At 36.8% G+C, this 23368-nt stretch overlaps 6 protein-coding genes across 9 annotated transcripts; 2 read left to right on the top strand and 4 right to left on the bottom strand.

Annotated features, from left to right (window-relative positions):
* Positions 1–4: 4 nt before the first annotated feature.
* si:ch1073-143l10.2 (uncharacterized protein LOC565165 homolog) lies at positions 5–4135 on the bottom strand. Its single transcript, XM_066651669.1, has 6 exons — positions 3411–4135; positions 1926–1989; positions 1752–1836; positions 1223–1296; positions 894–1145; positions 5–656 (listed from the first exon to the last, which is right to left on the bottom strand). The coding sequence occupies exons 1-6, from the start codon at positions 3496–3498 to the stop codon at positions 521–523; spliced, it is 699 nt and encodes a 232-aa protein (XP_066507766.1). The 5' UTR covers positions 3499–4135; the 3' UTR covers positions 5–520.
* med11 (mediator complex subunit 11) lies at positions 3690–5699 on the top strand. Of its 4 annotated transcripts, none has more exons than XM_066651671.1 (4): positions 3690–3808; positions 3941–4036; positions 4493–4623; positions 5144–5699. In XM_066651671.1, exons 2-4 carry the CDS (start codon positions 3967–3969, stop codon positions 5285–5287), a joined length of 345 nt encoding a protein of 114 aa, XP_066507768.1. In that variant the 5' UTR covers positions 3690–3808; positions 3941–3966; the 3' UTR covers positions 5288–5699. The 4 variants fall into 4 exon arrangements, with proteins under 4 accessions (XP_066507768.1, XP_066507770.1, XP_066507767.1 ...); XM_066651673.1 differs by having other exon boundaries at positions 3691–3743; XM_066651670.1 differs by having other exon boundaries at positions 3693–3825.
* Positions 5700–5779: 80 nt separating this feature from the next.
* Positions 5780–7874, bottom strand: rnasekb (ribonuclease, RNase K b). Its single transcript, XM_066651674.1, has 3 exons — positions 7656–7874; positions 7219–7301; positions 5780–6399 (listed from the first exon to the last, which is right to left on the bottom strand). The coding sequence occupies exons 1-3, from the start codon at positions 7731–7733 to the stop codon at positions 6255–6257; spliced, it is 306 nt and encodes a 101-aa protein (XP_066507771.1). The 5' UTR covers positions 7734–7874; the 3' UTR covers positions 5780–6254.
* Positions 7875–8324: 450 nt separating this feature from the next.
* c18h17orf49 (chromosome 18 C17orf49 homolog) lies at positions 8325–12040 on the top strand. The gene is made up of 6 exons (XM_066651144.1): positions 8325–8566; positions 8655–8749; positions 9888–9989; positions 10235–10458; positions 10546–10647; positions 11451–12040. Exons 1-6 carry the CDS (start codon positions 8546–8548, stop codon positions 11513–11515), a joined length of 609 nt encoding a protein of 202 aa, XP_066507241.1. The 5' UTR covers positions 8325–8545; the 3' UTR covers positions 11516–12040.
* A 7-nt stretch (positions 12041–12047) lies between these two features.
* LOC136674863 (P2R1A-PPP2R2A-interacting phosphatase regulator 1) lies at positions 12048–18921 on the bottom strand. The gene is made up of 9 exons (XM_066651143.1): positions 18121–18921; positions 15785–15869; positions 15621–15674; positions 15434–15480; positions 15294–15351; positions 15034–15101; positions 14829–14884; positions 14651–14735; positions 12048–14549 (listed from the first exon to the last, which is right to left on the bottom strand). The coding sequence occupies exons 1-9, from the start codon at positions 18213–18215 to the stop codon at positions 14432–14434; spliced, it is 666 nt and encodes a 221-aa protein (XP_066507240.1). The 5' UTR covers positions 18216–18921; the 3' UTR covers positions 12048–14431.
* A 2665-nt stretch (positions 18922–21586) lies between these two features.
* On the bottom strand, positions 21587–23048 carry LOC136675175 (P2Y purinoceptor 3). Its single transcript, XM_066651601.1, has 2 exons — positions 23032–23048; positions 21587–22793 (listed from the first exon to the last, which is right to left on the bottom strand). Exons 1-2 carry the CDS (start codon positions 23046–23048, stop codon positions 21587–21589), a joined length of 1224 nt encoding a protein of 407 aa, XP_066507698.1.
* Positions 23049–23368: the final 320 nt, after the last annotated feature.

The raw sequence follows: 23368 nt of genomic DNA, 5'->3' as shown, positions 1-23368 counted from the left end.
TAAAAAGCAAGTCATAAAGATGTTTGAAAGATTGCAGAACAATTTTATTGTAGCATTCATTCATTCATTATCTGTAACCGCTTATCCAGTTCGGGGTCACGGTGGGTCCAGAGCCTACCTGGAATCATTGGGTGCAAGGCAGGAACACACCCTGGAGGGGGCGCCAGTCCTTCACAGGGCAACACACACTCTCAAACCTACGGACACCTTTGAGTCGCCAATCCACCTACCAGTGTGTGTTTTTGGACTGTGGGAGGAAACCCATGCAGACATGGGGAGAACACACCAACTCCTCACAGACAGTCACCTGGAGCAGGAATCAAACCCACAACCTTCAAGCCCCTGGAGCTGTGTGACTGCGACAGTACCTGCTGCACCACTGTGCCACCCTTTATTGTAGTGTTTTTCTAAAATTATAGTAAATGTATAGTCATTGTTGTTCAGAGATTTATTTTGTAAACAATCAGTTTAATTTACCAAAATTCACTACATTCAGTTTCTTGGTAAACTAACTGAGCGTTCATTCTTTCTTGTTTGAAAGAGGCTGTTCAGCTGAAGCTCTCTGGACCATTCGGGAGTTGTTAGTAGCTGCACATGTTTGCCGACGAGACCTTCCATAGAGATGCTTATTCATTTGACCAGCAAAACGATTCCATCTAAATGGGAGGAATATGAAAAAGCATCTGGATCAAAGAATGTTCAGTGAAAAGGGAGGAAATCTTCATTTAAAAAAAACACCCATATAAAAGTAAAGCATATTGTATTTAAAGAAACAATTTAGATTCAAAGCTATTTTCACTGCACTGTAACATTTCTGTGCAAGTGTTCAACCTGGTTTATGTATAGATAAAAACGTCATAGTGGTGAGAACATGACAAAAAGCCGATATTCACCTCTCTTGTGTGGCATTGTGCTTATTAAGGCGCTCTGCCTCTTCCCTTTTCTCTTCCAACCAACGCTCCAGTAGCTCTTCCTTTTCCTGACGTGTAACTGCAAGCTCCTCTCTAAGCATCTTCTGTTCCAGTCGCAATGTTGCCAGCTCCTTTGATTGGCATTCCAGTTTATACCAATACTCTGACAGATCATCCTTTAGGGAGCAGGCTCCTTTAGCCAGCAGAACCGCTTCAGTGCGGTAGCGGGAGACTCTGCAGCACCAAATGCACATATTATAAAAGAATGACAACTTGTGTGAATAATGTAAATATTATTAGCCTTCACTCACTGTGAGTGACAGTACTGCAGCTCTGCCTCCTTAAGATACAGATCACTGGTCAGGTCTGACACTTTCTGTGCAAGCTGGAGAGAAATGTATTTATCTTTATCACAAATCATTCTGAACACTGGAATATCTACATAGTTTACTATGGGACACAAAACATGCTCTATATATAAAACACCACTACAAAATATGATGATTCCAGAATTGTAATACAATAGCACTGATATCTAAGGTTCTTATTGTGTTGTTCTTGCCTTGGGAATGTAGAAATCAATAGCAGTTTAATATCAAGTCTATAGAGCCTTACAGATGTTCAGATAAATCCCACACAAGGTTCATTCATTTAGAGAAGCGTTCTCAGTATCAAACTCTGCTTTTTAGTCATAGACTACCTGCTTGATCATTCGGTTTGAGATCTCTGAGGTAGGAGAAAAATGACATAAAATGAAAGCTAATGTCTGTATTGTACATTTTTAATATTTCTAAATAATTGAATAAATACAGTGTTCTGTGTTGGAGAATGGTTGCATACCTCTTCTTTGACATGCTCTGTCTCTTTTAATTGACGATACAGATTTGGAGAGATTTGTTCTTCTACTGGTCTTTCCCCATTGTCCCTGCACATCCATCACAGCAAAGCAGATCACATATAGACAGTAATCATTAGTTAGTCTCATAAAAATTAAAATTATAATCATAAGCCTACCTTTGGCTTTCCAAGTCCTCCCATAATTTCATCTGCAGATTCAGCATTTTTTCTAATCTGGACACTATCAGTAGATAGACAACATAATAAATATTTTTTTTCCATTGTAGTAGTAAGGTTTTAAATGATGTAATGTAGATAATGCATGACTTCTACAAGATCACTATTTAGTACAAGGACATGCTCCCATTTTGCACCCTGACATGTCTAATTTACAAAATCATAATGCTAGAAGGCATATATTGTATGTGTATTTATGCAAATCCATAAATAGTTGGAGTGATTTGTAAAATGCAAATTAAACGAGAATCTGTGCTTTGTTAATTCTCTTAAAACTTTGACTTGAAAAGTCCAAAATAGTATTTCTGAAGTTTTCATTAACCCATGCAAACTCCACTGCATTTTGTAAATCGTCACTGTTCCATGAAAAAACATGTATGTTCATTTTGTGGCTTTTTAATTTACTACTTTTGAACACAGCAACTGTCCTTCACAGTGTGTGAAAATTTTGAGATGAACAGAAAAATAAAATTGCTCCAAAATTACTTGGAATTAACTACTTTTACATTGACTTCCATTGAAAGCTAAGAAGGTTTTTGTCCCATTCTCCTGTAAAGGAGATACATATTTTCATTGGACATAAAATATAAACAAATTTAGATTGTCATGTGTGTAACACACTCCATAAAATTTGGGACAGGTGCAAATAAAGAAGCAAAAAGTCTATAGAATATTCAAGTTCCACCATTTTCAAATATTATAAGTGGGTAAAAGATATAACAGGCCCATTCATAAAAAGCTCAGTCTTTGCAAGAAAATTTGACCATGGCACATCACTTTGTGTCCAATACACAAGCACATCTCAGATAGTTCAAAAGACAGTGGAAACATTTGTGTTTGCACAATGAGTCCAAGATTCAGATTGTTTTCAGGAAAAAAAAGGCATCAAGTTTTCTGTGCCAAAGACAAAAGGGACCATCCAGACTGATCAGCAAAAGCCAACATCTCGTGGCATTGACTAATCCCAGTCATTGGAAGATACCAGACAATGTTTTCTACAGAAATAGTATCCATTCTGGTTTAAGATTCAGGCTGAAAAGATGCTAAAGGATCCCATATTGCTGATTTGCACAAACATTCAATAAAAGGCTGCTTCTCTTTTTTAGCTCCTTCATCTCCTTGGTCAGCCAATGTTTGTTGTTAATAAAACAACATGCCCTCATGACATAAATAATAGTGTATATAATAGTCATTTTCCCATCATTTTCCATATGTAAATCTAAGTTTTATATTTGGCTGATGCTGTCTTTCTTGTACTAGTTTAAAGCAGTTTTGATGATCAACATGTGAGAGAAATTAATCCATATCCCCTTAAGAAAAATAGAGAGTTTACCTTTAGTAAAGAGAAAGAAAGAAAGAGAGAGAGAGATTGCATTAAGTGAAGACATTTTATTTAGCAAAGAGAGAGAGATAGAGGGATCTTACCTTTAGTGAAGAGTCCAATGAAGGGGTCTCTCTGTAGAGAGTCTCTATGAAACAGCTCCGCCCGCACGTGACTTTTCCATAGCTCCATAACCACAGTCTTTACGTGTTAGGGTCAGAAAATAACTCCAAATGTTTCTTCAATGGGAAAACAACAGGACAAACCCAAAGGCTCCGAACTTACTCAGTTTACCCCGATAAATACTACAACGCACTCGGTTTAGTTCAGACAAGTCAATGCCTCTCCATCCTCTCTACGAAGAGACGCGAAAAATGTGATCTCGCGTTTTCTTAAAACGAGAATTGTCCCCTTCCGCTTGCTGTTAGTGTATTGGTGTATGTATCTTTGTTTGTGAGATGTGATTAAGAGCGTTAAAACCTCGGTTTTATTCTTGCTTCAGGTGTATATCAGTAACTGGTAAGCCCATTGTCGTCTTTTATTTTTTGTTTATAGTCCGTCAATTGCAGAGTAAACGTAACGAATTTGTAGCGAAACGCTGTTTGCTAACTATGTTCCTCCGTTTATGTTACAGACGCAGTAAAATACTTAACTTTGAAAATGGCTAACGACAGACTGCGGGCTCTGGAGGAAGTAGAGAAGGAGATTGCTGTTGTTCTTCAATGCGCAGGTCTGTGTTTGTTAACGTTACCGGTTTAATATATATACCACAAGCTGGCTGAAGTACAAAGTCAAGCCTGTCAGTAGGAAAAGTGTAAAGGGGCATTACCATTTACCAGTCATCAAATTTGGACTTATAGGGATAACTGAGAAATCCTGATTTGTTGTTGATTTACAGCTGAATGTGTTTAGTAATATTGGCTACATTCAGCAGTTAAATTCCTCAGGCTACATTATTGTTGATCATTTTTATTTACCACAAACAGAAATTAAGAAAACTGAGAAAATGTACTTTTATCTTTGGCCCTTTTACACGGCCACTAGAAGATTGTGGGGCTTTGATTAATAATGTCCAGACTGAACATTTTTTTGGCTTTATTAATCCATTGATCCCAAGTAGTATGCTTGCACAGACATTGATTCTTTGCTGCATGGCTGATTTTTTTTTTTTAATTCTGTCATTTAGGAACTATCATCTTGGAGCTATCTAAAGAGAAGCACAATGCAAGTTTGTTAGATCGTCAGCTCAACCAGTTCCAGACCTCCATAAACAGAGTGGAGAGTGAGCTCAGCTCCCAGATCCGCTATCTCACACAGGTTGAAAATTTCTTGTTTTGTTTACGATACAATACTCTGTATTGCCAGATTCATCTAAAAATCATTAGCATCACAGCAGGGGCAGCAATGTACAAAAATAATCTTTACACAGTCTTGAGAACTTGACAGAAACCACATTTCTAGAAAGGAAGCATGAAATATGGTTTATTTAATACTGTTCAAGATACATTCCAGTCTGTGATCAGGGGTTTATAAAGGGGTTTTTTTGGTTACAATGTATAACATTTCTAGTTCAGATAAACCATTGCTTCTTTATTTAAATAGGTTTACATTAAGATAAAATAATACACATTCATATTATCCTAATATGCAGGAATCACTACATAGGCTACATACCTAGGCTTCATGGTAGAATTGATGCATATAAATAACTTGCAATTCATAAAGGAATTTAACACCTTTGTGTTACATTAGCAGTTAGATATTGAGTCATTTCTTATGCTGAGTCAACAATCTTTCAGGAACGCAGCATTAACTTTCAATTCTCTTTTGGGTGCAGGTGGCGACAGGACAGCCTCATGAAGGTTCAACATATTCAGCACGAAAGGACTGCCAAATGGCTCTGAATCGTGCAGAATATGCCCGTGTCAAACTGGGAGAACTAGGACGAACCTGCGAGTTAATGCTTGATCCACAGACATGATATACTAATATTAACATTTCAATATGTAAAACATATGGGTACTTCAAAGACCACATATAATAACAAGAAGAAGCAAAACAGGCCCTAGAAGGACAAAACTAGGGTCATTTTGTAAGGATACCTCTGTAGGTTCTCCTGTGGTTGGAGTGCAAATATAAATTAGCTTGACCATTCCTGACTTTGTAAATATAGATCTTATGGACATGAGAAAGTCAAAGTAAAGGAAAAACAATTTACTGTTATGAAAAACCCCACTGACATTATTCTATTTTTGGAGTTAAATAATTTTTTCCTCCTAATTATTTTAAATGTTGAATAAACATTGTGTTTCATTTTTTACATTTTAATTTGGTATAAAATAAATAAAAAAAATGAGCAGTGATAATTATTGGAACAAAAGCTTTTATTTTTACTTGACATATTCCAGGGGATAATTCACATTATCCATCATGTAGTCTTCACACACACTCTTCAAGATGTAACAGTAACCACATCAAGAGCCAGAGCCAGGGATGAACAGGGAGGTAAAACAAGTTAGCAATATATTAGAAGGGACTCTATATGAAAAAAAAATCAGTGTATTAAATAAATTACAACACATTTTTACAGATGCATGAAACTGGAATGGCATTAATTTTATGATAGAATAAGTGTTTTTGTTGGTTAATTTTTACCAAGTCCACAGCTTGACTATTATTATTCATCCTTGGAATGTGTATGCTTTTAGTGTATTTCATTTTTAAAAACCTTCACATACATGCACATGAATAATCATCAGTACTAAAACAGGTGATTTGAAAGTTTGTTTTTGGACATTTATAACTGTCATTTCTTTAGAAGGGAAGCTAAACTGTTACTGGAATCACTCCAACATAATGAATAGAATACTAATCCACAGGTCATCACATAAGCCACCTAAAAATAAATATTTGGAAGATTGTGAACTGTTTTTTTTAATCCAATCAATCTATGTCACCATGTATTCCTGACGTTTGTTCAGGCGAACCTGGCACAGAGACACAGCACCAACTCCGACATAGATGGCTGCAGCAATGAAACAGTTGATGCCCACTTGGTTGTATAGAGAATAGATGTTCTGTGGCGGGCTTTTGCTGCAAAAACAAAGCAATAAATATAAGCAAAAAATTGCTTTTGTGGCATTTACAGACACTTCCATAATTAAATATGTAAATAAATATAATCTGAGAAATTATTCACCATGGAGGGATGAATATCAAATGATCGAAAGGGTTATCATTAACCTGAAATTATAGTTTTGTTCAAACCGGATCACTCAAACCGGGCTTTATTAAGCATATTTGTGTTTTATCATTAAAAAAAAAAAACATTCTCATTTTGAATAATATGTTTCAACTCTACAAGACAAAATGTCTTGTGCTTTCTAATTCACAGTGACTTTAAAGCCTGATGATTTGGATGTAATTATGTACTAATTATGGAGAGGTTTTGGCCTAAACATTTTTTAAAAATTGCAGATGCTAAATTAAACACTGAGAAACCAGTTGGAAGATCCTCTTGTTTCTTATACTGGACTCCAAACCTTGCTGGATCTGCTTCTTTGACCTTATACAGTCAATAGGCACATTAGCAGCCAACCACATAAGACTTTCTGTACTGATACAAATAATTAGTTACTGAAGGCAAAGCAGTAGTCAGTGCATTTTTAAAAATAGCGGCCATGTTTGTGTCACTTAAGTGACAATTTGATTCAAAGCACTAAATAGCACCCACTTGTGGTGAGGCATACAAATTGTGTATACAAATAAATTATTTAAAGGCTTTAAAACCTTGTTTCTCTGCATTAATAAAAATCTGCCAGTTGTGAGGTTATACGTGCTCAAAGAACACATTCTTGAATAATGGAGAGTCAGCACAGGTCACATTATGGAGAAAACACTAAAAGCACTCACTCGTTACGGATATCTTCCTCAGTGAATGGGACGTCCTCAATAAGAACGGCGGATTTGGAACAGAAGAAGATCCCCAACATCGCCTGAGTAAAAATCAGCAACAAAATATCGAATTACACTTTTATCCATACCAGTATTTATCTGTCTAAAATATGATGAAGTAGAATATTGAGAGAAACCAATCAAGCTGGACGGCTGGCCTGATTTGATGGTACATAAATATATTCATTAACTTAATCCATGTAACATTTATGATTATAGACTGCACTACGGTAATTTCTACATATAAAATACCCAACTACACAGATAGCAGTCGGCATCGAATATATAAGACATGACACTGAAAAAAAGCCAAAAGGACCCTGCTAACCTATGTCCAGATAACGACTAACATTAGCTCACCATCACGCAATGACACTATAAACACAGACGCTTACCAGCATTATAACGCCCCATATACTGAGCACAATGCCACAGGCAGCCAGTTTAGGGCCACAAAACAACAGAGACGGCATCGTCTCTGAAATGTTGGACCCAGAAAAGATGCTATTACTAAAACGACCGTCAGTCACTGTCCTCTCCACAAATTCACGAAAATGGGCGCAAGGTGCTTCGGGTATAATCGACTTGGTTCGTTTTTATTCGTGCGTAATAGAACTGGGAGTCGAGACAAAGAAAGAGTCAGTTCGTCACTTCTAGGTTTCAGAATATTCCGGTATTGAACTCGATTCTTCACAAATGTGACCTTAAATAATCTTCTCTGAACGGTAAAATTCAAGTAAATTTATAAATGGTTATTTGATGTGAAAGAGTGCGTAGGTGAAAACAAATGTGCTGTATGAAACCTGAGGGTTTGCTTTTATCAGAGGAAAAAAATATTTAAAACAAAGTTATCAAATCAGAGTCTAATCATATTGTATTATTATTTAAAGTCATTTAAATAAAGTATGTCAAATAAACAGTTTTCTAAAATACCATGCTCATGACAGGTATTCTCTTGCGTTCTTGTCAAATAAGTTAGAATCGGCTCCAGCTGTAAGCATCCCTATGAATCAGAATCAGAGTCGACTCCACATTAGGTTCGTTATTTTACGTGCGCTGCTCAGGAGCCAATCACAGTCCGCAGATCTTCATTCGCGTTGCATCACGGGGTAGATTTTAGCCTGGTTAGCTAATTTACTAACTGCGACTAAAAGATAAAATACATTTGCGAGTGCATATAAAATACATTAACCAAGTTTAAACAAAACTGAGCTAAGCTAGCGTTTAGTGAGGAGGGTAACGTTATTTTTGATTTGATATCGGAGGCTGATTTCAGATCTGTAGAATGACTTCAGCATCCGCTAAGGTAGCTACGAAAAAGGAGTGATTGTGAGAAATGGTTCTGTAATCACTGTTGTAGTTAAGTAACTGTAGTTGTGTGTGTTCATATGCAGGTGGGTGAGATCTTCTCTGCGGCGGGGGCTGCCTTCAGTAAACTGGGAGAGCTCACAATGCAGCTGCATCCTGTGGCGGATTCCTCTCCTGCAGGGTAAACAGAGCCTGGAAAATAAGGATGTAACAGTGTTGGCCGAACGATTAATCGGTTTCGTCTGGAAATCGCTATTTAATTAACTTGTTTTATTTAATCTTTAGAGCTGCAGTTTTAATTATGTTTTACATTATTCAACATTGTCTTAAGGAAATTGGGGGCAGATGAATACATGAATGACATGTTTGTTTGTTATTGTGGTTCATTTTGAACCACAATAAACAATATGCGTTTTTCAGGTTGTTTAGAATGTAATCAGTTCTTTAAAGAGCCAGGGAACACATGATCTAAACGTTAGAGAAGCCACATTGAAAGGCCACTGGTTCAACTTTCTGGACCTGAGGGGCAAATGGAGGTGTGGGAAAAGCTTCTGTCAACATTCATGGCTGAAATGGCCCTAAACAAATCCCCTATCGGTGCTTTCTTCTTCTGGTGTGTGTGTTCACTATCGCAGCTGGGTTAAATTTGGAATAAGAATTTTGTACTGCTGTGCAAAGACAATAATAGCAGATTTCATAAATTATTGAACATAGTCCTCTCTTTATAAAGAGCATAAATTGAGGCCTATTAGATGGCAATTTTTCTAGTAGTGTTTGTGCACAACATCAAAACATGGTGATACATATTGCCTACTCTGAAGGGATGAGATAATAAAGCTTTAGAACATGCCCACACCCTATATTAAGTGTTAAAGCCTCCGGTATATAGCTTGTTCTCAATCTATTTTTTTTGTCTGAAGCTTAATTTATAACTAGGTTTTATTTAGTATATTTAAGGTTTTGAACATTGCTGTCTTTTGTTTGTAATTAAATTGTCTATGTTTTTCAAGAAATCAGTTGTGTAATATATAGTTAATATTTGTTTTGTTTTTTTTGCCACAAAACATTTAACACATAATATAAAAATGAAATTAAAATTATTTAAAAAATCTTATTATTTTTGTTGTAAAACCACTAAATCACAGTTTTATATGGTCAGGTATAATTAGCCTTCTGAAGTCTTGTTTTGAAATTATTGTTTAATCACATCACACATATTTGTGCACTTTTTTTGCGTGAATGTGTTAATTAAGGCTTGGATTGCTGGTCAGTGTAGTTTATTGTTGTTCCTCTCCCTAACTCCTTACATGTTTCTCTAGGGCTAAATGGACAGAGACTGAAATTGAGATGCTGCGTTCGGCTGTGAGGCGCTTTGGGGATGATTTAAACAATATCAGCTCAGTCATTAAGGAACGCACAGTGTAAGTTTTAGCACTTGGTCTGTATCCCATGATTTTGATACTAAACATCCCTTATACAGATGAAACTAGTGAATTTTGTGATATAAATATTTACACACAATGTATCTGTATAAATAGTGCAATGTCTCACAGAACATGAAGCATATTTACTCATGAATCATTTGAAATAACTTTAGCTGAAATAATATTGTATTATTATTTACTTTGATTCTGTTTATTTTCTTGCGTGATTTATGTGCGCTCAGCGCTCAGATTAAGAGCACAGTGAAGAGAAAACTCTATGAAGACAACCGGGTTCCCCTCTCACTGGAGCCTCCAAAGAAAACTGTGAAGAAAACCTCAGTCGCAGCAACTCCAGGTGCAATTGCACCAAGCATTATTTCAGTTCCAACTTCACAAGTCATGGTGACAACTGGATTGCAAAGTCCTTCTGCTTTGCCTCACACAATTAAAAAAGCAAAAACTGCAGGTGACCAAAGTGTAAAATGATTTAAAGTGTAACCTCCATGATTATCTATCAGTTATTGATTATACTATGTGTTTGTCTTTTGCATAGATGTTACCTTGAGCGCACTCAATGACTCAGATGTCAACAGTGACTTGGTGGCTATTGAAGGACTTGGAGAGGGTTCTAATAAAAAGCCCAACTTTGATCAGGGTAAGATTATGTCCACTACTACAACTGCTAAGTGGATATGAACGACATTTTCCAATAATTGAACACACCTAAACAGTGTTAGATGGTAAATGACCAGACTGTTCTGTTTTTGTCCATAAAATGACACCATAGGAGACAGTAGTGTAAACATTAACCAGCCGTGGCCTGGTGGTTAAGGAACTGGGCGTGTAACCAGAAGGTTACCGGATCGATTCCCAGAGCCAGCAGGTCATGACTGAAGTGGTCTGTAGCAAGACACACATGCCCCAACTGCTCCCCAGATGCTGTGGCTAGGGCTGCTCACTGCCCCATAGTGTTCACTAGTGTGTGTGTGTGTTTGTGTGTTTCATTGCACAGATTGGGTTAAATGTGGAGAACAAATTCCTCTCTGTACAAGCACAGTGGCCAGAACAGTCTAAAGCACACAGCAATTGGCAGGCATTGTTGTTTATTTACAGGTCCTGGATATCAATCACAGCTACACATAAGATGAATATAATCACTAAATATTGCTAAAATTGAGAAGCATAGTGTGTCAGTCATGTTATTAGTATAGATGAACAGAGTTCTAATCTTGATGGATTACATCTTTATTTCCATTCATATCTAATGGGTATTTATGATTGGAGTAACTGCATTAAATGATTTTTTAAAAATATATTATCTTCAACAAGTACAAATGGATGTGGATTTTGTGATGGTGTGTTTTCCAGTTTTGTCTATCTTGAGCACATCCAGACAAAATGCTTGTACATATATATGACATGATTTTATTTAATTTTTTTTGTGTGTGTTTTCCTTAGAGAGTCTGAGTTTGGATTCCAGTCTCATAATGAATTCTGGTGACTTGCCGCTACTTTCACGATGATTGCCATTCATTGTTCATTGACAGCTTCCGCTGGGAAGAATCAGCATTGCATGTGGATGTACAGACTTAAATTTAATGGATTTATAGTGAGGCTCTTGCAAGTTCATGTGGTTCACTGGGCCAGCAGACAAGTCAAGACCATGCAATAGCAAGCCAAGTAAAATGGCAGTTGGGCCACTCAACAATAAATATTGCTTTCTTGCTATGTGTAATATCACCAGATGTTCTAGTGTAATATACAGAAGTTTTGCATTTGTGTATATATATATTTTTTAAAGTTATTTTTGTAGAGATGCAACTGTGTATATATAGTGTTCACTCGCATGTTTTACTGGTTCGGAAATGACTCCAGCAGAGGTGGTGTATTGCATTGTCAGTTGTACATAATACTAAGTTACTAGAACTCATCTTTATAGGAAAATGTATCACCTCTTGCATCTTTCTTACAAGTATGGATAATAGTTTTTTTTTTTAAGAAAGTGGAAAAACACCTCATTTTGACATCAAATAAAATCAATTTTTTAAATACAGTATTTTATTGTCATGATCATCTTTATATACAATGTATTATACATAAAGTGAACAGCATTTCTTAACCACTAGAAATGAGCCTTTACCTGGTACAGTATTTGATATTCAGAGGGAATGAATATACATTTGTTTACCTCTTTATATTACAGTTCCATAAAAATACATTATCTTCCTCTTTGTGGCAACTAAAACATATTTACATATCAAACAGGTAAGAGCCATGATTTATCATGTTGTAGAATGTTCTATGTGCTTACAAACATAAATCTCACTCATAGGTAACTGACTGATTATCACAGATTTTGTTGTAACAATCAGATCGTTTTAAACTCTTCCCTTTCGTTTAACTGAATACTTGTGGGTCTTGGGAACACTCTCCATTTAAATAGGAGTAATTAAAGACAAAATCCAAAAACATACAAGCCCATTATTGAAACAAATACAACAATCACAATATACTGACTTTCTGAAAAAGTATATACTGTCCATACAAAATTAGAATAAACCTTCACAGAAAATAATGGTGACCATTTGTAACCTTAAATTAGGCATACATATGCCTTCTTGTGAATGGCAAACTCAGATGATCGATATGTTGGTTCCAAAAGTAAAAAGAGAAAAAGAAAAGCCACAGAATGTGGGAAATTACTTTAAAAACTTCAAAATTAAATGTATCCTATTCTGTGGTGATTTTAAGTCTATATTGCACATTTCATTTGAAGACCCAATGTAGGTAACCACTGGAATCAGTCTTTGATAATCACACGAAACATACAAATGGAGATGGTGTCAACATGCACAAGTATCTTTGGAATTACTTAACAAGGCGTTTCATTGTACCAGCAATAAAGCTAAAATTGCTCAAAACATGAAAAAAAAGGCATTATGTCTTAAAACATCTTTGAAGAAGGTTCTTCACAATCTGAATTAGATGAGGATGGACTTATAGCAGGCTTTGCACTTAAAACCTCATAACATTTTAGTCTGTCAAGCTTTTTTCTTTTTTCTTAAATAAAGGTGAGATATTAAGAGCACTGTATGCTGTGCATGACCAGATCCACAACAATTTGATTCCTACTGGAAGGTTGCTCTTGTAATGATGTCTGCAATAAACAATACTGTACATCCGAAACTGTGTACATTCAGTCCCCCTTACTCCCTTTGGGTCTAACTAAAACTAAATATGTACATATGATCCCACTCATATAACAGCAATATTGATTAACTGATCTCCAACACTGTGCAAATAAACAAAAAAGATATTCATAAAATTAAATCTGAAATAAGACATCTTACACATGAAGGAGAGTATTATACATTCTTTACACAGACGGCCTCCTGCATGCAGCTCATCTTTGTTTTTACACATAAAAATGTTGCTACATAAATGCAGCATTAAAATGCATATGGCAAATGCTGGTAAATGCTTTTGGCTTTTATGTGGTGCAAAATCTTCTGACCACGTGTTATGCTTTATGTGGAAAACTTGAGAAAGTGCTATATTCATCCTCCATTATGGTACCCAAATGAATTTAACTGACTTTTTGCACATAATGGTGTTCTACTAAGATCCAGTCCACTAATGGGTCATGATGATAATTTTACAAAATAATATATGATAGGACTTGACCAAATGAAACATAAAAAGCAAAGTCCATTCACCTATTAATGTAGAGAGCATACATATAAACAGCACTGTGGTTAAACAGCCCACTGATCTCTGAATTTTCTAGCTAGCAATCTAACATTTTGTATACTTAGAATTAAAATATATACATTTTGGAAGACCTCTTTGGACCACATCAATGGTTGCAGACATTAAGAAAAGGTGTTCTGCGCCTCCATAAAAATAAAGCAAAACATGTCTATTTGCATGCTTGTAATAGGTAAAGATCCTTATCTACTTAACCTGTCAAGGATAAGTAGTTTGCAATCACTATAAACCCATACAAATGTGACTGCCATATGTAAATCCTGAAATTATTTCACAAATGCAAAAAGAAACTTAATACCACAGATTTGTGGCTTGGTGCAAATGAAATATTAACAGGTAATATTATACTGAATTATATACTGCCCTTCTTTGCACTGACAACTATAAATCATTTGTGTTTAGCACTCCTCTTCAAATAAAGTAGAAAATAAACTGCTTTCTGTATATTTTGAAAGTTCTTCAAAATATGTGGAGTCAAACACACTCCTATTAAAGCACCATGTACATGAAAAGCTGATCTTGACATGGGGGGTACTTAATAGAGGTCTGGAAGCTTGAGAAGCAATGAGGTCAGAGATACTGTTAGTCTTACTCTGTCGGTCCAACTGACCCCAGTTCTCGGTCTTGGATCCAGGCATGTACAGATGGTCTTGAAGATCTATGGTGTTTGTCTAGATGCTGGGGTGGTGAGCGGTGAAGTTTGGTGGAGGAGAGAGGGTCAATTGGCTGTTCTGAGGGCTTGGACAGACGGGCACAGCTCCCGATGAAGAATCCACAGACTGATGAACACTGAGGATCAAGGATATAAAGACAATTTTTACACTGACTCTCGGCATCTGCTCATTCTGGTTTGAGTCAGCAAATTTCAGCCTCATTGATAAAAGCCTCACCTGACAGTACAACTAGTTATGTGGGCAGGACCTGTAACTCCAGCAACAAATAGTTTTTTGGGTGGTCCATCAGATTCCGCTCCACCTAAACGACAGTACAAAAAAAAAAACAACCCAACAATGTAAAAACATTACAGTTAATGCTAATGAATTATTATTTTTAAAAATCTCTTCCTACCTTTTCTTTTTAAAGGTGCGACCACCGGCCATCTCACAGCAGGACTTACTGACCCCCTGTGATTAGAAATGTTGTTATACTGTCACACAAAATCATGGTAAAATGGATGATCCGAGCCTGATCTGTATCTTTAGGCGAATTCAGTAACCTACATTAAGTATAGTGATGTATGCATTTAATATGTTCTTAGTGCAATGAAACATACCCCCGGAACCTTCTTGTTGGACTTGGCGAAGAATTAGGAGTAACACCAGAGTCCTGGGAGTGGAATCCCTGCAGCAAAAATAGATAAACAGAGAACAGTGTTCATAGAATTTTATTATTGGTCATTTGTAAGTATAGAAATAATTATGCTGGAAATAGTATGCTGGAATTTCCATGCGTTTAAATAGTTATTGCAAATAAACCATATAAATATGTATTTAAAAAAAACGTTGGCAAATCAGACTTCAATATTATACTCACTTGTGATAGATGTTCATGCCAGTGACTTGCAGAAGGTAAAGGGACTGAAGATGAGGCACTACAAGAAAGAGACATGATAAACAAAATGCACTTTTGGGTGCAAATTTAATTCTTGCCTCTGCATATTTGGGTGCATATACCTTAGTCTCTGTAAACTCCCTCTGAGAGTATGTTCCATATTGTCCATCTATGCATAAAACCATCAATGAAATTAGTGCCAATGGTACTTAAAGCCCCCGTAAATATGATAAGTGATGAGAAGCCAGAAATCTAATAATGTCTAAAAATAAGACTTGTCTTTAACATTAGAAAAAAAATATGACTTACCAGTCGCCTGTGGTCCGACCTCTCACTGGACAAGGAGAAGGGAGAAAGAGGAGTCTGTAATAAAAAGAGTGGCCTGTGACAAATGGTCTCTAAAAATCTAACACAGAGACTTTGTGTCTGTGCAACAGCTCATTTTAATGCCTGCAGTACAGATGACAACTTACCCTGGAAGGGCAGGTTGGGTTTACTGACACACTGCTCCTCCGATACCGGGCTGAGCTATTAGAGCTGAAAACCGTCATCCCATCACTATTGTCAAAGGTGAAGTGAAAAATTAATCAGTAAAGTTTCATAGAAGTTCACAATTTTGCTGCTGCCTTGCATGCTTTGGTATTTTTCCTGCTCTTACACATCCAATTCTACCTAAAAATAACTTGCTTATTAGTTCATGAATCTAATCAGGTGGCCTGCAGCAGAGAACACTTTAAAACATGAGGCATGAGTTCTGCATGAGTTCTCCAAGAGTACAACTGAGAAACACTGCAATAAGAAGGGACTATATGTAAATACTAAGGGTGTAACAATATTAGTCTAATAGTTTGTCATGTCACTTCTTGTTTATACAACAAGTTTCATTCAACCAAAATATACAGAGGTTATCCATATTATTATATACAAAAATAAACAGTACCAATCAACAGTGTCGTCTCACTCTATGTTTGAGTGTCATTAGTAAAGTTGTGGGAATTTTTTTTTTCTATTTTTATTATATTAGATCTAGAACCCAGTATTTTATTGGAAATGAGAGGGTGGTTTTTATTTTTTCTTTCCTCTTTTTGTGCCACTAATTTACTTATTCTTATAATGTTACAAATATTTTAACAAAATATAATGATATTTGCTTATATCTGACAGTGATAATTAAAAACAGAGACATATTTTCAACTGTTATATCTTAAAGCTAACAAAAGATCTTAGTATGTTAGGAAAGTATTAAAAAGCATTCCAGGAGAGGGTGTGTAAGTATTTTGTTGAAAAACTTTCTGCAACCCCCATATTATATTCATTATTTAAAAAAAGGTCAAGGGATATATTCAATCAGACTAAAACCACTGACTCTGAGCCAGCAATATTTCATTTAAAAATAAACATTGACCTCTGAATTAGGCCCTGTGCTATAAAAACAATAGCAATATGAATTGTGACTGACAAGTCATTGATTACAATTAGAAAAATGTTACATAGAATGTTTGATAGTTTCACTTAAATGCATTAAATGCAAAACTTTAGGAAAATGCATAACAAATATGCATCATCTGGCTTTTATATGGCTTTATAGACAAGTATCCCTTGAAAACTGAGTATGCTATGCGTGACACACAAACAGCCACGCAGGTTTATCTCCTGAATATATCTTTGACCTGACAACAACAGAAACAGTACAAGTAAGAAAATGAGTATAGACCCTGAGGAAATCAGGAATGTCAGTTTTTTTCCCCTGACTGAGATCAGATAACTGAGGTAGGTTAACTGTACAGAATAACCATTCCGACCAAAAGCAGGAGTACAACAGCATTAAAAGGAACCCTGGCTGATAATTCTTATATACAATGGAGTTTTAGGGCCACGGCATTGGGGGGAGAAGATAAGAGAGAAAAATAAATAAATAAATAAATAAATAAATAAATAAAAGATTCTGAGAATAAAGTCAGAATTCTGAGAATAAAGTCAGAATTCTGAGAATAATCTTAGAATAATTCTGAGAAAAATCTAGGAAGAATTCCAAGAAAAACATCTGAATTATTCTGAAAATATTCTCGGAAACATTATGAGAAAAATCTCGGAATAATTTACTGCACGTACAATGGGGCAGACACACAGGGTAATTGTAGAATGCAGTGTGTTGCTTAAGTCATACTATGGTATAGATTTCAGGAATGAACACTTAGTTCTCTGCCACATCAGGACCAGATTGTGATTGGTATTTAAACCCTGAATCGGTGCACACACCTGTTTATTCAGAAGAGGGCATGGAAATTCATAGGATACAATTAATGATCATGGAAATGATGGACCCAGAACGAGTGGAACTCCAGCATGCCTGAGACTCCATCGCTTCACGGCTCATGGACTCGTACAATAAACTAAAGCCTTATGCATCACAGTCAGGGGCTGCAATGATGAGTTTAGTCGTCATGTCGTGTGGATGCGTTTAATAAATAATTCAGTTCACTTCACTAACTGCTTCTTTCACAACTCACTCTATAGTGCACAGACTGACAGTTTGTCTGTCTACATGTCATAGAAAATAAGAACCCAAAACAATGTTTCTGTAAATATTCCGACTATATTCTCAGAATCATACAGACCTTTTTTACTCAACAATTCTGGGATTTTTCTCAGAATTATTCAGAGATTTTTCTCAGAATTCTAACTTTATTCTCGGAATCTTATTTTATTTATTTTTTCAACACTGTGGCCCTACAACTCTGTCGTAAATAACGCCTGTATCAATTTACAATTCATCTTTAAATTAAGGCAATGTGTGTAATTATCTCACCTGACACTGGTGATCATGGGGGCGCTGTTGGAGCGCCGCAGAGCCCCGCCCCCTCCCGCTGCGCCTGCGCACTGGTCCACCTCCATCCTCTCCATGGCTTGGCGCTGAAGCGGAGTGTGGGCGGTAGAGGCGGCCGGGCTGCGCGCGCTCTAGGGCGGACTGGGCTCCAAATCGAGCCCGGTGAAAGCCTGACCAGCAGGCCGCACGCCAAACTGTCCGAGCCGAGGTACAGCCGCAGATATAAACGTAGCGGGTTTTATATCCCGCAGTCTCCTATCTGTCGCATTTCTTTTCTGAGAAAGAATTTCTGAAGACGTGACAAAGATTGTCTGAACTCCCCCGAACAGCTAGTTAACGGACTATGAAAGTTGCGGAGCGGCTCCGACAGGTTTAATTTTAAAGAGCCGCCAGCGCACACTCTCTTCAACTAGTTTAGACACTCGGACAACGAGAAAAACTTTCACACAGTTCTTTCCGTTACATTTATTGTGAACTTAAACAAAAAGCTGCTGATACTAGTCTAAAACAGATTTTGGGCTCAGTCGAGGTTAGCTAGTTAGCTCTCGAGCTATTTTCCAAGTTTACCTGCTACTTTGTAAAGCAGCTGAATAAAGCCGTTACGCGCTCCATGATCAACATCCGTACAGATAAGTTCTCCGGGTGATTGCATTCTTCTCGCAGAGAGCACAAATCCTGTTTTTCGAAGCCTTCACTGGATTCGGCGTAGTCGTGAAGTTTGGCAGTCTCTCATTAATTTAGAAAATAAAAAATATTCCCCGCAACACAAATAGTCATGGTGTTTCTCGTTGAACAGCAGCACCTCACAGCGGTGGCGGAGGGAACTGTAATCTGAGCAGAGGGCCGCTGATCTTTCTTTGCTCTTATTAGAAACAGGAGCTCCCTATATCAAAGCTCTCCTCAGGTTTATCCTGTTTATACCTCTTCGCCTTTTGCTTAGTGTATGAATACAATTTATACCTAAAGTGTATAAGAGAGAAAAAAAAATCTCACGCAGTTTATAAGCAACATTTGTGTGTTGTATAATGATTTTCTGACCATGTTAGCATCCAAAGTAATGGCTTACTTTCTCAAAACACATTGTTTTATTCATAAAGTAATGACTTATTTTATATTGACTATGTTCAAATAACTTATTTTTCTACAAAATTACATGCTAAATAAGCAGTAATCCATAATGTTAACATGCTGCTAGGCCAAGAAATAATAGTGTGTGTGATTTTTCTTTTGCTTTACCTGGAGGGAATGGAGTTCAATATGGGCATTTCTAAAAAAAAATGGTTTAAAAGCTGTCTCTCCTGTATGTATTCTCCATAATTATCATTAGGTACATTTAATAATGGTGGGGCTGCATGGTAACACAACAGGTAGTTTTACTGTCACACAGCTCCAGGATTGTGGGTTCACGCTGTCAGTGAGGAGTTTGGTTTGTTATTCCTGTGTCCTCTGTGTGTTTCCTTCCACAGTCCAAAAACACATGCAGTTAGGTGAACTGGCTGTTCAAGGGTGTCCATATGCATGAGTAAATTGGTGAGTATATGATGCCTTATGATGGATTGGTGTTCCTCCCTTATGCCCAGTAATTCTGGGTAGGCTCCCGCCACAACCCTGAACAGGACAAAGTGTTTATGGAAAATGGATGGATGATAAATATCCGATGCCACTGGATCCGATTGGTTTTTGTGTGGCATGGTGGCGCAGCAGGTCTGTGAGGAGTTTGGTGTGTTCTCCCTGTGTCCACGTGGGTTTCCTCCAGGTGCTCCGGTTTCCTCCCATGGTCCAAAAACACACGTTGGTTGGTGAATTGGTGACTTAAAAGTGTCTATAGGTGTGAGTGTGTGAGTGAATGTGTATGTGTGTCGCCCTGTGAAGGACTGGAGCCCCCTCCAGGTTGTGTTCCTGCCTTGTGCCCAATGATTCTATGTAGGCTCCGGACCCACCGCGACCCTGAACTGGATAAGCGTTTCAGACAATGAATGAATTAATGAATATTGCTTTGGGTTTTATTGTTCATTTTCAGTTCATGATCATTATTTTAAATAATGCTCCACAAATATTTATTAAATATTTATAAGCCAGTGAGTAATCTAGGTGAAATCCAATTTTCAATTAAAATAATAATAATAATAATAATAATAAAACAAACATAATGGTAAAAGAAAAGTTTAATTTAAAAAAAAAATGTTTCTAACACCAGTTTAAACCACTTATGTATGACTAATACAAATACACTTGTACACTTTTTTAAAGAAATAAACAGAAGTGTTTTGCAATCCCAAGCAAAACATACATGTAATTAATACTGAAATACTTGAAGTAATATATAGTTCTACAAACAACAAATGGAATATGTACATAATGCCAAATTTTCAGATGTAATGATAAAGACTTTAATGAAAATCATTAACAATTGAACTCCATAGCTCTTGGTAGATTTTCCTCTGGGATTTGTCTGCTGTGTAAGCTGCTGAAGGGGAAAATATACATAATTTGACATTTAAATTGAAAATTCATCAGTTGACTGAGTCTATACATTTATCACTAAAACAAAAACAGCTTAATCTGTGAGTGTTAGTGTAATATTATTAATCCTCATACACTAAGAACAGGGCAGGATGTCCACATTGACACATGCTGTTAATTAGTAAACTTGCTTCCTGTTTTCTTTAATTTGTTGACTTCTTGTTTCATTTCAGTCTAATCAGCCATCACATTACATTCCATTAAAGTTAATAATACATATCACATAGGAGGGAAAATACTTTTATTATTGTGTTAAACAACTTTTTCTTTGTTAATATAAATTATACTTGTCTCAAAAAAATAAAATAAAGAAAATATAGGATCCAAATACAAACCATGTGTCTGGAGATTTTTTTCTTTATTTATTTACTTTTGGAAGAATTTTTGTTTTCATTTTATAAGGATCCCTGGTTTATTTTCTTTTAGTTTTTGAAAAAAGTAAATAATCTTGTACATTAAGAGTTTTGAAGAGGTTTTAATGGACATAGTATTTTGAAGGGGTATAGAACAGAATAAAAATATGTAAAGTCAAGCTTAGGATGGAAGTTTGAAATTAATATCTGATATTATGGTATTGCCATATTACAATGGAGAATTTGTATGACAAATAATGTTACTTATTACATTTATGAAGGGTTTATGGAAGCTGCTTATATGTAGAGACCTAAAAAGCCTATTTAAAGCCTCAAGGATTTGAGGTATATTTCTTTGGATTTGAGAAGGGGAGGTGGGACATATATTTAAATGGTTAAGGTCTTAGAACTTTAAAAGGGCTTTGTAGGTAAACATCTTGTTTACAAAAAAGGTCATTTTAAACCACCATTTGAAAAGTTATTTAGGCAACGAAAAGTGTTTTTCCACAACATATTTTCATAGAACCCTGTTTTGAAGTGTTCAGAGAAGATTTTTGAGGACGGGGTCATTCTCATAATTGTGGTTTGCATGTCTTTCCCTGTTGCTCTCCACCTTGTTCCTTTCTCAGCCCTCTGAAAATCTTTAGATGTGCATTATGATTGCCTTCTGTGCATCCACAGCATGGGATGGCTTTGTCTCCAGTGAGGAAGTAGAGCAGAGCATTGAGCCACGAATTGCAGCATGCCAGGGGCCGAGTGATTTTGTAGCAGACAGAGATGGTGTGCATAGTGTTACACCCTGCGTTCCTCTGTTTGAAGATGAGGAAAAGTGTCCGGGTAATGTGGAATGGAAGGAAACACAGTGCAAACAGGAATGTGATGGTAATGATGGTTTTAATGGACTTGCGGCGTCTGCTGATATGTTGCGAGTACTGAGAGCCAGAGATGGAAATGGACGTTCTACATCTGCCTTCATTGGGACATCTCTCAGTGTCTCCGACGTCCTGGATATATGGCTGGGTGTTTAGAGTCTGAAAGATGGCTCTCACCACCTGAGAGTAACACACGGCAATAATGGTGAATGGAACGAAAAAGCCCAGTAGGTGGAGAACAATCCCATATGGGACATACTCTGAGAATTCACTGTCTGTCGCAACATCAAAACAGTTTCTATACATCTCTGGTTTTGCTCTGTTTAGCTCCTGCCTTGAACCTAAGATTCCTCCTTGTTCACTGTCTGCCATCTTTGTAACATAGCCAGTTTGGGCAAAACGGAAGATTGGGCAAGTCAGTAGGAACACAACCACCCACACCATGGCACATATGCTCTTCACAGCACGTTTACTCTCAAGTGCAATGTTCCTGATGGGGTGGCAGATGCCCATGTAGCGGTGCACAGAGATGCAGGTGAGGAAGAAGATGCTGCAGTAGAGATTAAAGTAAAACAGAAAGCGCACCAACCTGCACATGAAGTCCCCAAATACCCAGTTGTCACGCATAACATAGCTTGCCACCAGGAGAGGGAGAGACATGCTGTACATCAAGTCAGTGGAGGCCAGGTTGACCATATAGATCAGGGAAGCATTCCAGCGGTGAGCACTACGGTATGAGCGCATGAGCACAGTAGAGTTTAGAATGACGCTGAGCAGGAAAGTGATGGAGTAGCACAGAGGTAACACAATGTACTTGTAGGATTCATCGTTGCTGCAGTTTAACAGTTCTGTCAGAATTGGAACGGTGTTGTTGCTAGAGAAGTTCGTTGAAGCAGCTGCCATGGCTCTGATGTTTTATGTCATCAGCTCTTTCTGGCGTAGAGGAAGAACATCATCGTACACTTGTTTCAATGTGTACGAGTGCCTTTGGTCCTGTTTACGTTTCTCAATTTGATGTCAAAGCAGTTTAATTTTAAATCCTCAAGCTTGGCAAGTGTATGTGGTCTTATATCTATAAAACACAAACATGTAATGAATATTTTTAATTAAATTACCAATTTCTAAGTACAATCAAGATCACATACTTGCTGTAAGTAGCCATTATCAGGTAAAGTCTCGGCTTTGCTCCGTCTGTCCTGTATTACTGAAGGAAATTCATGTTGACCCCTCATCGTATTGTGCTGATTCAGCCTCACTTGGTCTATTAACCTTTTAATCAGTAACAAGGTATCTCATTCATTCTTCTCTTTTGTCATTGTTCATTCTTCTATTTTTAATATTATTTTATTTATTTATTGCAGATTTTGTACATAATAGAATGATCTTCCTTAGTTCTAGAGCTACATAATACTAAATAATAATACATATTTGTTTGGGAAGTTTTCATTCTGTGCGTGTCATGTGTGTGCTGTTGGGTATATA

Source organism: Hoplias malabaricus, chromosome 18 (assembly GCF_029633855.1).
Source record: "Hoplias malabaricus isolate fHopMal1 chromosome 18, fHopMal1.hap1, whole genome shotgun sequence".
In the NCBI taxonomy this organism is placed as follows: domain Eukaryota; kingdom Metazoa; phylum Chordata; class Actinopteri; order Characiformes; family Erythrinidae; genus Hoplias; species Hoplias malabaricus.
The sequence above is the reverse complement of the archived record's forward strand: the minus strand, read 5'-3'. Positions and strand labels throughout refer to the sequence as shown.